This window comes from Nipponia nippon, unplaced genomic scaffold (genome assembly GCF_047370975.1).
Source record: "Nipponia nippon isolate SJK-2023a ecotype South Korea unplaced genomic scaffold, ASM4737097v1 scaffold_12, whole genome shotgun sequence".
Lineage (NCBI taxonomy): Eukaryota > Metazoa > Chordata > Aves > Pelecaniformes > Threskiornithidae > Nipponia > Nipponia nippon.
In genome coordinates this window covers 15,006,726-15,020,798 of record NW_028262313.1, presented here as the reverse complement: position 1 = coordinate 15,020,798, position 14,073 = coordinate 15,006,726, and the positions used below count along the sequence as shown (strand labels likewise).

The window sequence follows — 14,073 nt, the reverse complement described above, 5'->3', positions numbered from 1 at the left end:
GTGGTTAATGGGGAAAAAAAAAAATCAAAAATACTAAAGAGCAAAATATCCTTCCCTAGTCTGGGGGGGCTGCTTGGTTGGATGCAGCCCACCCCGCGCTGCGGCCCCTGCGGGACGCCTTGCCGGGGTGGCCGGGGCATCGCCGGCCAGACGCGTCGAGTCGCCGCGCCGAGGCCGGACGGAGGCTGGGGTCGGCCCCTCCCCGCCCGGCCGCCGCCGGGCCCCGCGCGGGTCCCCGGGCCTCGGGCCGCCCCGCGGGCCGGGCCGTGGGGCCGAGGCGCTTTTCCGTGCGGCGGGCACAAAACCCAGCCTCTACCAGCCTGGGCCGCTATGAAACGCTCTCTTTTATTGGTCGGCTGCCCGGGCCCGCTGCTGCAACGGTGAACGCCATTGGTCGCTTCCTCCTCCCATGCGCAGCTTGGTGCGGGAAATGCCCCTGGTATCGACAATGGCCGCCGGGGCCGCGCCGCGCCGCTGGGGGCCGGGCAGCACCGCGCCCGCCTGAGCAGGGGCGGCCGTCGGCTCCTGGCTGATTCTGTTTCTCTTTTTCCTGCAGGTTGCTGAAAAGTGCCTTTCCTGAAGCCACCGCTGCTTGGATTTCTGTCTAGGGCTGCCTCTCTCTGCCCCTCGCCCCCTTCTCTTTTTAATTCGGCGTTGCTTGCGGTTCGTGCCCTGACGGCAACTCCTCCAGCCTTGTCCTTTTTTTTTTTTTTTTTTTTTGCTCATTTACACGCAGTTTGCTCAGCCATTTTAATTTTTTTCCTTCCCCCGAGTATGTAGCAAATATTTAAAAGAAAAGAAAGAAAGAGAAAAAAAAAAATCAGACGTCCTTTTGCTCGTTTTGATGCTCGCGAACCGTAATTTTTAGAAGCAAGAAATAGAAGGAAAAAAATCCCCGAAGTTTTCTCCCCAAGGACCGAGACCATTCCACAAACTGAAGTGCTGCCAGCAGCATATGCTTTTTGCAAGAATAATTGAAACCATTAACTGGAGAGCACAGAATTCTTTTGAAAGTCTGCCAGTTATTTGCAAGTAACTTCGGCAGTGGCACAAAATATAACACTTATATTTTAACTTCTACAATTGCACTTTTAGGAGCTGGCCTCTAATTTGATTTTCAGTTGTTCTGATAAGATTTCTATTTTATGATTGGCTTTATGTTTAATTCTTGTTTAAACAAACACGATTTGACTTAAATGAAAACCTAAGTGCTGATGAATAGGAGTTCTACCAAAGCAACAAGTTAGTTATTTCTTCACGTTTAACTTGAATTCACTTTTTTACCCTTTTTTTAAAAAAAAAGAAGAAAACAAAAGATCAGCAGTAAATACTGCCCTGAAGAAGGGTGCGATTGCTTGCATTTTAATTTTTCTTTTTTAATATGGCTGTAAACGTTTCCCTGGTTCGTGATACAAAATGGCTGACGTTAGAAGTGTGTCGAGAGTTTCAGAGAGGTACTTGTTCTCGGTCTGATGCAGAGTGCAAGTTCGCCCATCCATCACGGAGTTGCCATGTGGAAAATGGTCGAGTTATTGCCTGCTTTGACTCCCTAAAGGTGAGGACTAACGCGTGCATTACCTAAGCTCACTTGCTTTTCCTTCTCTTCCGAATGGCTCGGCGTGCTGGGGTGTGGGATGTGCAGAACCACTGTTTATTGCTCTGTTTCTGCAGGGAGGATGCTGCTGGTGCGGGATGTAGCTCCTGAAATCTAGGTTGGGGCTGACATCGAGTGCAATTGCCTGGAGTGCCAGGCATCACAGGGAGAGAGAGGATTTTATTCAGAGCGTTTTCCAATGGTAGCTCAGGTCTGATACAGCTGTCCTCGAAATGGAGAACGCACATTGTGGGCAGCAAATGAAACTGAAATGAGAGAAGTACAGAACTGAAACCCAGTGCTTTAATTCGTGTCCAGAGCACATCGGCTGCGCATTCGGCGCAGGGATCTGAAATGTGCTTTTAATGAGCAGAAATGAAAGCAGCATTTTAAGATAATGAATCAGCTTTATGCGTATTTCCTGGAGACAGACTTGCAGATGCACTCTAACACCATCCTGTAGATGAGGAACAGCCAAAATATTTGGAGAGCAGCGCTCCCAGAAAAACGGGCCCTGGGAAAATGCTTTCTGCAAGGGATGTGCAAACATGATGGCTCTGCTAGGCCTCCGAGTTACACCTGAGCCTTTTCGCTAGTGCTTATATTTGCAGAGTTGATTTTGCAGGCAGTAAATGGCTCTTGGTTGCTTGTCTGTCACTGTTGGAGCTCCAGGGGTGGCTTTCAGAATTTACCAAATACCCGGGGTCTGAGGGGAGGCAGGGGACTCACAGAAGGGGAGATGAGGATCTCTGTTTGGGGTCACTTCACTGTAGTTCTTAGGAAAGTCACATCCACTCCCCCCCCCAAAAAAAAAAAGTGTGGCTCCTCAAAGGTGTTTTAAATAGGATGGTAAAAACCCTGAGACAATATGGATAACTGATGGCTTTTAAGAACTCTTGACATTGTGTTTAATGTTTTGATCCGAGTAATTAACCTGTTTGAGTTTCTAGAAGGAATCTAGTAAATTTTACAAGCTTAAAAGTTTTCCCTTGAACTTCAACTGTTGCTTGAAAAGATTTGAGTTTATTTTTTATGAACATAATGAGTAACAGAACTGGTGGAATTATGTATGCACAGGTTCAGACTGGGGCTGGATCTGGTCTAACACGGGTTCACCCATTTTATTACTGTTTGTGACTTCTTCATATTTTCACTTCTGTTCCCTTTTACCAAGAAGTTCAGGCTTCCTGTTTGCATTCGGTTTTGCTCTTTTTAATCTGATTATATCCAATGACTCTTAGTTATGCAGTGACTTTCAAATGTTCATTGCTGGTTTGCTGACGGCAAGAGACAAAAATGTTTTTATCGGAGGGAAAAAAAAATCATATTCTTTATGCCCTTGAAACTTTTGAATTGTAGCCAGTCGCAGTGCAGATACTTTGAATGAAGAGATTAATATGTTTACATTTTATGGCATTTATTGGTGAACTGAAAGGAGTGCTGGTATGCCACGTAGGGTATTACCATGCCACTTGCAGAACTTGCCTGATGTTTGCAGCGTCCTGAGGAGGTGTCCCCTGTGCAGCCACCCAGCTTGGCTCAGCTCTGAGCTGTGCTGTAGTCCAATGTCACCCGGTGGGTGACGCTTCCCCATGTTTGCTGGTTGGGGTGCGGTGTCTGCAGCACGCCCGGGCTCTCTGTGCCAGCCCTCCTCTGGGCAGCTGGGGCTGTGAGATGTGCAGGACCAAGTGTATGGGCAGTTGGGGTTCAAATCCCACCCGCTGGCACAAACAAACGTTTCTCCTGCTTCAGCTGTGGGGAATGGGATGGGGAACAGCGTGTTGAGAAAGCAAAAAATGCCAAGGCAGTAGAGTATGATCTCCTACAGCTCAGCGTGTTTCCTCTGTAACTGGCTGTTAACTAATGTTCTTGTTGCAGTTTCCTCTTGACACAGTAGCAGATGCCCAGTATGTGCTAGCTAAGTGGCCTGGATTTTCCAGGGAACAGATTTTCCAGATTTTTTCAGGCTTAGGAAAGCCTCCCGGAGGGCCGACAGCTCTGCCTTTGGGAAGTACACTGGGAGGAGAGGTCAGATACGCAGAGCACATGGGTGAGGGTTGATGGTGGGGCTGTTTCTGCACCCCACTTCTCAAACAAGAAGTGAGCCTTGAAGCTCACCCTTCCTCCAGCCCCATGGCTCCGGTTGCTCTTGTTGGGCAGAGCCACGGTTCTGCTGTGCCATGGAGAGGTGCAGCCCCCAGCGCGTGCGCGTGTGTGTGTGTGTACACACACCCACACGCCCCCCCACACACCCCCCCACACACACCCCCACACCCACCCACCCCATGCGTTTCCCAGTGCAGATAACTGCCCTGGTGACTAAACTCTTGAACAATGGTCTTTCTGTTCTTGGGCCGGAGCTGGGTTTGCAAAGCTCTGTTTGCAGTGGTATCGAGGGGCTCGTGGTCATAACAGTGGCCTCCCTTGCTGGTGACTAGGGACATCTTACATTCTTAGACCTGTTAAGAAGAGGCTTTTCTTGCCCATCCTGTGGACATCTTTGTGTGCTCAGCCGCTGTTTCCCTCCGACAGCTGTTGAACACTGACCCTCTCTCCTGCGGAGGGCTTGATAGCTGCTTAGTGCTCTTTTCATCTTTTCACACCCTGCATTAGCAGAACATCTGTGTTGCTTTATTGGAGACAGGATATAGGATGCTTGCAGCTAATAAGTTTTCCCCGTTGTCTTGCAGTCGCTCAGGGCTTTGTTGCGAGGTTGCTTATCTGCATCCATTGTGTAGTGCTGGTTTTTTCCTTGTTTTTTTTCCTCACCAGACCTCTTAAGCCTGAACAATGCCTTCATACAGGAATTTCTGATAACCCAGCATACAATGGTTTCACCTCTCTGGTCAGGTCATGCACAGCATCTATACGCTTACTGCATCTCACTTTTTTTTCTTTTTTCCCCCTCAATCTCATATAGTGGTTCTGCCTCTGTTGCAGTGGTAAAAGCAGTAATGCTTCCAGAAGCAGTCAGGCTGCCTCAATGTGGGTTGTTTCACGGGTGAATGTGTGCTACCTGTAAACTTGCGAAGAACACGCAGGACTCCTGAAGGTAACGGGGAGGCTTCCCTGATGCTCGGGCGGGGTTCACCAGGGCATGCCCTGCAGGAGCGTTGTGTGGTTGCGCAATGCTTTGGTCATGAAATACTGAGTCTTGATGAGGTTGCAAGTGCAGGGCTGGATCTTGCTGTCCTGAGCTGTGGTTCTTCGAAGGGGGAGTTTGCACATTTGTAGGCAGCAGAAGGAACCTTTCTCAAGCAGATTGATATGAAACTTAAAAATAGTTCCCTGTGAGAAGCTGTTCACAGATTTGAATCGGATGCCAAGAGAGCTCTCACTCTCTACTCGCGCTTCCCCCCTCATTATTCTGGAAGAACAGCGTTGTCTGAATTAATTTGTGTGAATGGAAGGGCAAGCTGCACTGCTTGGTGGAGGGCAGTCTGGAGGCATGAAAGCCAGCCACCACTGGGCCACCCCCCTTCCAGAAGTGACCAGGAGGGTTGCTGAGCAGCAGCTGATGCTCTGTGGTACCTCCTAGGCAGGTCCCATGGCACCCCTGAGACGTTTTGAGCAAAGGAGAGGAGTGTACTGTCATCGCTGTAAACCCAGATGGCCTTCGAGCTCATTCATTGACTTCTCTTTGGGCTTGGTGTGCACCGTCCCGTGCATAGCTGGTGCTTTTTGCAAGGGTCAGGACACGGTTTGCTGGCTCGTGGCAATTCATACAAAGACTCGTCACGGCACTGCGGTGGGCTGTCTGCAAGCGCTCATCAAGTCATTAACCTTCCTATTCAGGCTGGATCATGCGGGCGTGGTATGAGCCTGTCTAATTCTTAATTCCCTGGCCAGCAAATCATTAGTTGTGTTCTTTGGTTTCTAAAGATGTCAAGAAAGAAAAAAAGCACCTTCTTTGGTCGCTAGAAACACTGATTGAGCAGTAAGCTGAGAGACGGGTATTAGGAGATAGTGATGTATTGTATAAAAGTATATGCAGGTAATGCACACCAGGTGTTCACAGAGGCTTTGATTTATACTGCTCGCAGTTTGGGTATCTGCACTGTGGACTCATGGTTTAAAAAAACAAAAATTACAAGCCCAGCTTTGTGGGGTGTGTTGTTTGGTTTTTGTTTTTGTTTTTTTTTAAATTTGCTTTATGAATGTAGATGTTTCCATATGCAAATCAGAGTTTTGAAGAGCATTTTGAAAGACAGGAAATAGTGTGGTGAAAATTTCAGGGGTATGAAATTTGACTTTGGGAGGTCTAGTTTAAAAAACATCGTTAAGCTATTGTCTGTTTCAAAACAGTTCTATATTAAACAAAAAAAAGGCAAGTTGTCTGTGAGCAGGCATAAAATCAGGAGTTAAAAGTATAGTTTTGTCTAAATTGTCTGTTTTCTAGAAGAAGTGTTATTATCTGGTAATAGTATTCAAAGTCCCAGAGCAATCTAAGTAGTTCAGTGTGCTTGGGCAATAAGTGTACCATATGGTCTTGAAACTGGTGTACCTGAGGCTGTTCTTTATAGTTTTCGTGCTAATTTGTACCTGGTTTATGCTGACTTCACTAGAATTATTTCTGACTGTTCCTGGTTTGCAATCAAACCTATTTTTTTTTCCCAAACTAGGAAACAACTAAAAACACCCACTAAACTTAGCATATGGTTACGCTCTTACAGAGGAAGAAGAAAGCAAACAAAGCCATAGAGGTATTTTTGGAGACACTCTGACTGCATGTCTCAGCTCAGTGTAATGGAGATGCAAATAAACCAGATGAACAATGTTGAGCCAAGTCACCTTTGTGAGAAACCTTTACTTTCCATCAGTCATTAAGGCACTTACCTGTGTAGTGACAGCATTTGGTGATGAGAAGTAGATTTGCAGCAGCTTTCTGTCTTGTCTGGGTGCTCGTGTGTCTTACGGCGCATCATAAATGCTTTTTATAACTACTGAATCAAGCATCTAAAAGCCAGGATAAATGTATTTAGACTTATTTACAAGAACTGTTGCTAATGTGTTTCTCTTAAAGTAGAGTGGTGCTTCAAGGAGAATAGGAAAGCTTAAATGAAAAAACAATATTTAGGTCTGATCCCTTCTTGTGTATGGGTTACAGCAAGCTCCATGTTTTCGCAGCATAATTTAGCTGGCACGCGTGCTGTGTATACTCTCTGCAATGACTCCAGAAGGTTTTCGGCACAGCTGTGGGATGAAGACTACTGACGGAGAAGCTCACCTGGTGGTGCTTGTGGCTGAGCATCTCCCAAGCCTGCCCCGGTGTCTGGGCTGCAGATGCTCTCTGTTGGGGTCAGGCTGGTTGCTTGGATGGTGTGTGACCTTCCTAGGCATGTTCAACTTTCCAGGCAAAGATATACCTTGTTGCTTTAATCTGCCTAACCGATCTTTCTGTAGGACAGAGGTCTGTGCAGAGCATGTTTGATTTATTTAGCATTATCCATAGGTTTCTCTGATGTCCCAGCAGTCTCGCTTCATTTATCTGTGACTTTCTGACAGCTGAACCATGACAGATGAGCACTGGTGAATCTTGCTATTGTGGTTTAAAAGGTTGCCACCCTGAGCTGTCCCTTTGCTTTTCCATTGCTGGTTAAAGCCTGTACAGCAGAGTTAGCAGGAGGACAGAGTGCCTTAGATGCTGAACATGAAGTCCAGCGTCTGAGCTGAAATCCCCTTGGTCCTGGCTCTGTGTGGAGGTGCTGGGTGATGAACGCGTGTAACTGGGAACAGGCTGGTGTTACCTGGTAACTCTGCTCCAGGGACAGCAATAGTCACCAAGGGGCGGGAAGGTCTTATTCATTACAGCTATTTGCAAAGATGTAAGGCAGAGTCCTTGGCAGGAACTCCTTGTCTATGCTTTAAAGCAAGGAGGTGATTTTTGAGGCGTGCTGTGGAAGGAAAAGGGATTGGCCCTGTCCTTATCTCCCTTTGGTCCTTCTGGTGTTGTCCAGGCAAGAAAGACAGGATGTCCATAGGTTTCCTGGTGCATAGTCTAGTTTTGGTGCCACCCTGCAGGGGTGCTCCCTTATTAGCTCATTGCTGGAAGTCCTGGGAGTACTGTGTAGCTCTGACGAAAACCATGAGAAGTGAGACCCATCCCAGCATAGAGGGCTTCTCAGAGGCTCCTGGAGATATGAGCTGGAGAGGCCACACTGTTAGCTGCCCATCAGTCAGTACAGAGGTTGCTGCTGTCAGTGCAGAGGTGGATGTTACGAGCCTGTGAGGAAGCTCACAGGGAGTTGTCTGAAAGGAAACGCCCTCCGAAGCTATCAGTGTGACGCTTGTAGTAGTAGCAGTAGTTAAATACTTGGAGTTCACGTTTTCTTAATTGATCAGGCTTGGGCAACTTCCTCCTGAAAGTGTTGGTCCCTCATATGCCAGATTGGCCTACCTAACAGACCTCAGACTCTTACTCACATGGAGGATGAATTAGATGAATTGGGGTATTTGCTTTGCAGTGGGTGCTCAGCAAATCTAAGCATCTGTGTTGCTTTCCCCATGCAAAGTTGTAGGACTGCTATACAGGCTTGGTTAACGTGGAGATGTTCATCAACTAATATCAGTAACAGTGAAAGTCACTTCTGAGCACTTTTCTCCCTGTCCACCATGTTTTCCTGTCTCTTCCTGCCACACTCTCCTACCTCTGGTAGATCTCTTGCATTGTCCCACATCTGACTCCTTTGATGGCACGAGGCAACGTGACTCTTCCCCTGCCCAGTGTGTGGCACTGCTGAAGCCAGGCCTGGGGAGTGAGAGTCTCCAAGGCAGTTGTCTTGCCCTCAGAGTGGCTCTGGCCTGATGAGTATCAAAGCATCAGTGGGGAGGGACCTTGGTGGGTTTTTGGTGCCCACCTTGTGCTGCAAGGTGAATTCATTGGGACTCTTCTGCCCTCCCATGGGTACCCATAAGCAGAGTGTCTTGGCAGCCCTCCTGGAGTGCCTGAGGGGTCGGCAGCCCCCGCTGGGGCAAGGCCAGGGTTTGACTCATCAGGGGAATGCTGCACGGATCTCCTGTCTGTGGCAGTGCACGGTCACGGAGTAACTCCGGGTCCGGCCTTGTCTTTGTAGAAACATCCTCTAAAGGTCTTCTGTTTCTGAACATGGGGAGCGCTGTCTATGCCCCAGACCTCCTGACCCCACGTATCTCCTGAGGGCTTGCCCACAAAGGGGCAGATGCCTTTGCTGTTACCCGATGTCTGGGGGTGCCAGTCTCGTGCGTGGTGTCCCTGGGTCAGGTTCGAGAGGCTGGCAGAGGTGCAGGTGCAGGCATGCATGTTGGGAGGCTCTCAGTGTGAGGGGCAGGCACAGGACCACTGTCCTCCTTTTCTTTCTTCCTGCAGCTTATGAATTAATTTATTACAGCTTTTCCTTGGGCCTCAGACTTGTGTGTATTTTCCCTTGCATGTGTTGGAAAGCAGAGCAGTGGCTACAAATTTGTCCTGAGACCGCACTTTGGAGGCCAGCCTCTTCGGGGAGGCAGGCCAAGCAAATTCAGCAGAGGCGTTTTCCTGCCAGCCTCTCTGCTCCTCACCAGCCAGCCCTGGCAATGCAGGGCCTCCGCTCCTGTCTGCAGCTCACATTGCCCCGCTCTTCTCCCTGTGGCGCGAGCAAACCACCATCCCCAAAGGATAAAGCCAGCAGCATTTGCATTATTAATATCAGCCAAGAGTAACCTTGGTTTTCTGGTTGGGAAGATGATGGTAAAGTGCTGACTGCTGCTCACACTTGCCTAAAAAAGCAGGAGAGAAATTCTTTTGGGATGTGATTCTAAACCCTTCTGAGCTGCTGCATGCGCTTAAGCAGATACATTTTGAAACCTTTTATGGGCATATTGCAATGTTGCACGGGCCATGGCATGCCACCTCCTGCTCCTGAGGCTTACTTTCCTTTTTTAAGGGCGAAATCCTCCAGATTGAGGTTCCAGTTCTGCAAAATACTTAAGCCTGATTTTAAGCACCGTAGAATTCTTGTGCGCAGCCAAGAGCTCCTTGCGCTTAAGTGAGCTGTTGCATCAGGTTTTGAGACAGGGAAACAGTCCTCAGCCGTTCTCCAAAGGGGAAGGACTGCCTGTGGTCATCTCCTCTGCCACCTTTTGGCTTTCCAGTTTGGGAGAGTTTCTTTGCACATGCTCAGCGCGCGCACCTGGAGCTTGCAGTCCTGCCAAGTCTGCTTGGATCTGCAAGCACAAGCTCTGTGCCTGTGACCCAGTGCAAATGCAATGCAGTGCTCTGCAAGCCCCAGGGGTTTCCTCTGCCCCAAAAGGAGGGAGGTAGGGTGACGAAGCCCAGTTAGCAAGCTGCGGCAGCTCTTGCATTTACTCTTGCGTGGCTGTGAGTCAGAAGTTGGCCAAGGGAGCATGGAGGGTTGTGTGTTTGTACAGTAATCTCTGGCACCTCAATGGGTGCTGTGCTACAAGCCACGGCACTGCCAGATCCACGTGGGGAAGGAAGTTCAAGATTTACATCTTCCAGCCCTGATCTATAGCAGTACCTAATGCTAGGATTCAAATAGACACCCCAAACCTGCAAGTCCTTATCCCTGGAGAGAGTTTGGGGCAAAGAGGATTCTTGCAAACACGGAGTCACCCTTGGCCATGGCGTCCTGTCTTGCTGCTGTGTCAGTGAAGCTACCTAGCTACTTCTCTTGGTCGTGATTGCATTAGCCCAGCGAAGCCAGCTGAGGGAAAGGCAGTGGAAGATGCCTTTGAGGAGAATGACTCTGAATGAGCATGTGGAGTTGGTGGATTTCTTCAGCAGCGTAGCATCAGTTTGATGTAATCCCTTTGCTGACAATAGCTTTCTGCCTCTTGGTTCACCCATCTGAAGGAGGGTGCAGTAACATGCATTTATGTAATTGAGCTGTTTGGAAGCTTTAAAACAAATGTAAACAAGATGTGCCAGGCTTTCTGGAGAGCCCATCATCTGACATCTCCCACAGAGCATTTAAATAAGTGGTTAGATTTCCAAATGAGGAGCTGAGCTCTTTGAAAATATGCCCCTATAAATATTGTTATGCTGGCATTAAAATAAATGCTTTGAGGCACTTGGATGAATGTTGCCCCATACAGGCACAGTTTTACTTATGGTTTATTAATGTTGTTTTATTACTGTTCATAAAACAGCAGAGAACCAGGCACTGACCCCCTTCTTTGCCCCATGTAGCCTCTCATGCCATGTCTGATGATGGTCTTTTGATTACAGGAAAGACCAAGGATTTGGAAACCCAGCTTTCAAAGCCTTGCCGTGATGCAGGCCGCTTTAAAGTGTTGTAATGTCAGTCTCTGTGCCTAATTGCACTTTTTGACCTCACAGGAGCAGTACAAAGAAAGATGCCTTTGAAGACTGAGTGGAGCTGAGCTACTGTAGTAACAAGACTCTGGGTGTTTTAGACAGATGTCCTAACTGAGTAAGCATTTCAAACCCTGGCTCCTTCTAAACGAATAGCTATCAAACACGGTTAATTCTTTTGCAGGTTTACCTGTCTGTTATGAAAGCCCCCTCTCCTGTAATGGCAGTGAAAACATTCAGTTTAACCATAGCTGATGTGTTAGGATAATAAAATCTTTCTGCTGTCCATGCTGTAGAAAGTACACGGCACAAAAGTAACGCAGATCTCTGCTCTCGGCAGCCTTGGCGCTTTACTTCTGACTCTCTGAATATCTGGTTAGTGTTTGGCCTTGGTTTTAGGTTTCAGCGACATGGTTACTCCGTGTCCCCACTGTCAGAGGAGTTGGAGGCTGTTGGTGCTGGAGTGATGGATTTTTAGCCTGTAACTCTGCTTTTTTACCTCCTCTGTGTGAAGCCAGCACCTGGGCATAGCTCTGTGCTGTTCTCTGCGTGCTTGAGCTCCGAGCTGCAAAGCTGGAAGCTGGAAGTGCCTTTCTGCAACATGTAGCTTAAAGCTGTGGGGAAGGTGCATATTCCCGAGGGGGGACAATTGACTTTCTGCGATGTGAGCATACTCAAACCAAGCAATTCCCCAAGTTTGTAGTGAAATGTTACGGCAGATGGCCTGCTTACAATGTGGGATATTATTAGAACCATGATCGGTGCTAATAAGGTCATTGGCAGTGGGGGAGGAGGTCGGTGTCTGACCTTGTTTGAAAGATGGCAGCCTGCGCTCTGGGGGAGAAGTTTTCTCTTACTGTACTATAATGTGAATGTTTAAAATTAATCTGGCTGCACAGTAGAGAGAAAGACCCACCACCCAGCCCAGCGTACCTGCTGCAGGGATGCTGGCGATGCTGCTGGCCCCCATCCCTCACTGAGGTAGATGTGCAGAGCACCATTAAAAAATGGAGACAAATTCTGCTTTAATTAACAATCCCGAGAATGGGAACCAGAAGCAATTTAGCTAGTCCTGCAGACTGGGTATGGTATCGGTCAGATGACTGATTAGTGGTGTGTACTGAGTTTTATCGTGCCTCTGAACATACTCTGCATTAACACAGCACCTGCTTTTAGCTGGTCTCTCCTACATGGGTATCAAAAAAAGCCCCAAAACAGCCACTACAGACAGGAGTGTTGGGATCACCTGAGTTGCATTAGTGATGCCCACATCTCTGCCCAGCAGCACCCATACCAGGTTCTGATGAGGATTTAACCCATGAGCCCAAATTGTGCTGCTTTAACTCTATTTGTCTCCTTATACCTGCTTTGAGTGAGCACCTCTGGGGTGCTGTGAGCAGCTCTGGGTGCTTATTGAGAGAAAGCAGCTGTCAAACGGAGGGGCAGTTGGGAAAGCATGGAGTACCTCGCTGGGGTGGAGGAGATGGCCAGCGGCAGCACAGACATGGTGGAGCTGCAGCCAGCCTGCCTGCGAGCACGGCCGTCATTAGACGGTGCTTCCCGAAGTTCTTATTATCCGCAGGGGCACTGCTGGTGCTGGGAACAGTCACACGGAGATTAGGTCCTTAAAGAGCCCCGCCACAACCGAGCAAAGTTTGAAATCAAAACCTCAGCGTGTATTCCCAACTGTGCTGGCCGATCCCGCTGACCGGCGTTTCTTCCTCTTGCTGTGAGTTCCTGAAGGATCAGAGTGTGAGTAAAGCTTGCTTTCTCGCCATTAAGTGATGCTTGATCCCGCATGGTCGGTTTGTGCGGTGTTGTGCTGCGTGCAGTGCTTGGACTCTGCTTTCGGGGTCCCTTCCACGTGGTGCTGCAGATGCCAAGCGCTGGATGAGTTTGGCAGGAGGAAGCGAGAGCCTCGCAGGGCTGGACATTTCAGCCCATACATTAGTGCTTGAGTAGCCAGGGCAGCAGGGAGTTGAAAGCATGAAAACATGTAGATGAGCCTTCAAGGAGGGCTTGGAAGGTCATCCAGATGTGGCAGAGGTGATTGCGTTCGAGGTTAGCTGTAGGAAGGAAAGCCTTTTCCTCTCCATGAGGGAATCTTATTTCATAAAGCAATGGATTTCCAAGACAGGGAGTTGTCTTTGGAGGGGACGTCACTCCTTCCCAAATGCTGTAGGGAAAGGTGTTAAAGATGCACCTGGTGCTTACTGCAGGAGCCTTCCCAAATCTTGCTCCCATGGAGCAAGACTTGCAGTGTTAAGCCCTGTTTCTCCTTTCTGCTCTGTTTCCTCCTCCCCTCCAGGCTTATTTGTCCCTGAGCCCTCCTGCAGCTCCCCTCTCCTCTCTGTCCCTGTCATTAGGTGTGGTATCTGCGGGGACTGAACAAGGCAACTGGGGAAGTCTCTTGCCCTCCGCCTCTCCTGTTGCCTCAGCAGTCATTTTTATTTCTTGGTGCATCTGGTGCACTTGCAGATGAAGAAGCAATCATCATGGTTACCTCCCCGCAGACTTTGACTCCCCGCTGTGTCAATTGTGTTGCCTGTAAAGCCTCCGTGGTGTGCTGCAGAGTGGGAGCTGGAGCAAGGGAAGCAGGCTGAGTGACTCAGAGGCGCTTGGAGCAGGAGAGCCGTCAGGGTTGATAAAAGCAGGACAGGGATGTCTGAAACCTTCACCGAGCTGTGAGAGACGGAACGTGAGGGAAGGAGGTGGGGGTGACGCCAGGGAGGAGCAGAGTGGCTCCCCAGGGCACTCTCCCGCGGGACGGGGGAGCCTGGGGATGCGGCAAGGACCCCTGCCACCCGTCACCGTCAGCTTTATCAGCGTCTGCTGGCTGGTGCAGCGCAGTGGGGTGCAGATTACCCCGCAGCACCAGCACAGCCTCCCTGCCAGCTCCGCGTCACGCTTCTGTCACCGTAGCCCACTCAAACTGCTCCTGCGCCACGGTTGGGAGAGTTGAGGAGGAGAAAGTCCCTTGGGGGCTGAGAGGCAAATGGGCAGGATGGCTTTTAGCTAGCAATGCAGAGATGGGAAGGGCAGGCTGCCTGCTGCTGGGAGACGAGCTCAGAAAGCATCAAGGGCATCGCAGCCGCAGCTCTGCAGCTGCAGCGGTCCAGCATGGCTGGCGTGCAGTCTCGGTGTTGCTGAGGCTTCCCCTAGGCCCCTGGGGTTTTTCCACCAAGAA

At 49.2% G+C, this 14,073-nt stretch overlaps 1 protein-coding gene across 14 annotated transcripts in view; it reads left to right on the top strand.

The window, feature by feature from the left end:
• The window catches only part of MBNL3 (muscleblind like splicing regulator 3), a 97,589-nt gene that overhangs the window by 33,255 nt on the left and 50,261 nt on the right, over positions 1-14,073 (top strand). For 9 of the 14 annotated variants that reach the window (XR_015702688.1, XR_015702687.1, XM_087748993.1 and 6 more), the window contains exon 2: positions 557-1,555. The exons of 2 other annotated variants lie outside the window; for them this stretch is intronic. Coding sequence is in view for 8 of the 12 variants with exons in the window: in XM_087748993.1 (XP_087605119.1) it covers positions 1,382-1,555 (174 nt within the window). In the remaining 4 variants the exon portion in view is untranslated. Of the gene's footprint in view, positions 1-403; positions 422-556; positions 1,556-4,531; positions 4,647-10,910; positions 11,005-14,073 lie in introns of those variants that run through there. 3 more of the 14 variants (XM_087748990.1, XM_087748996.1, XM_087748997.1) reach the window with 3 other exon arrangements.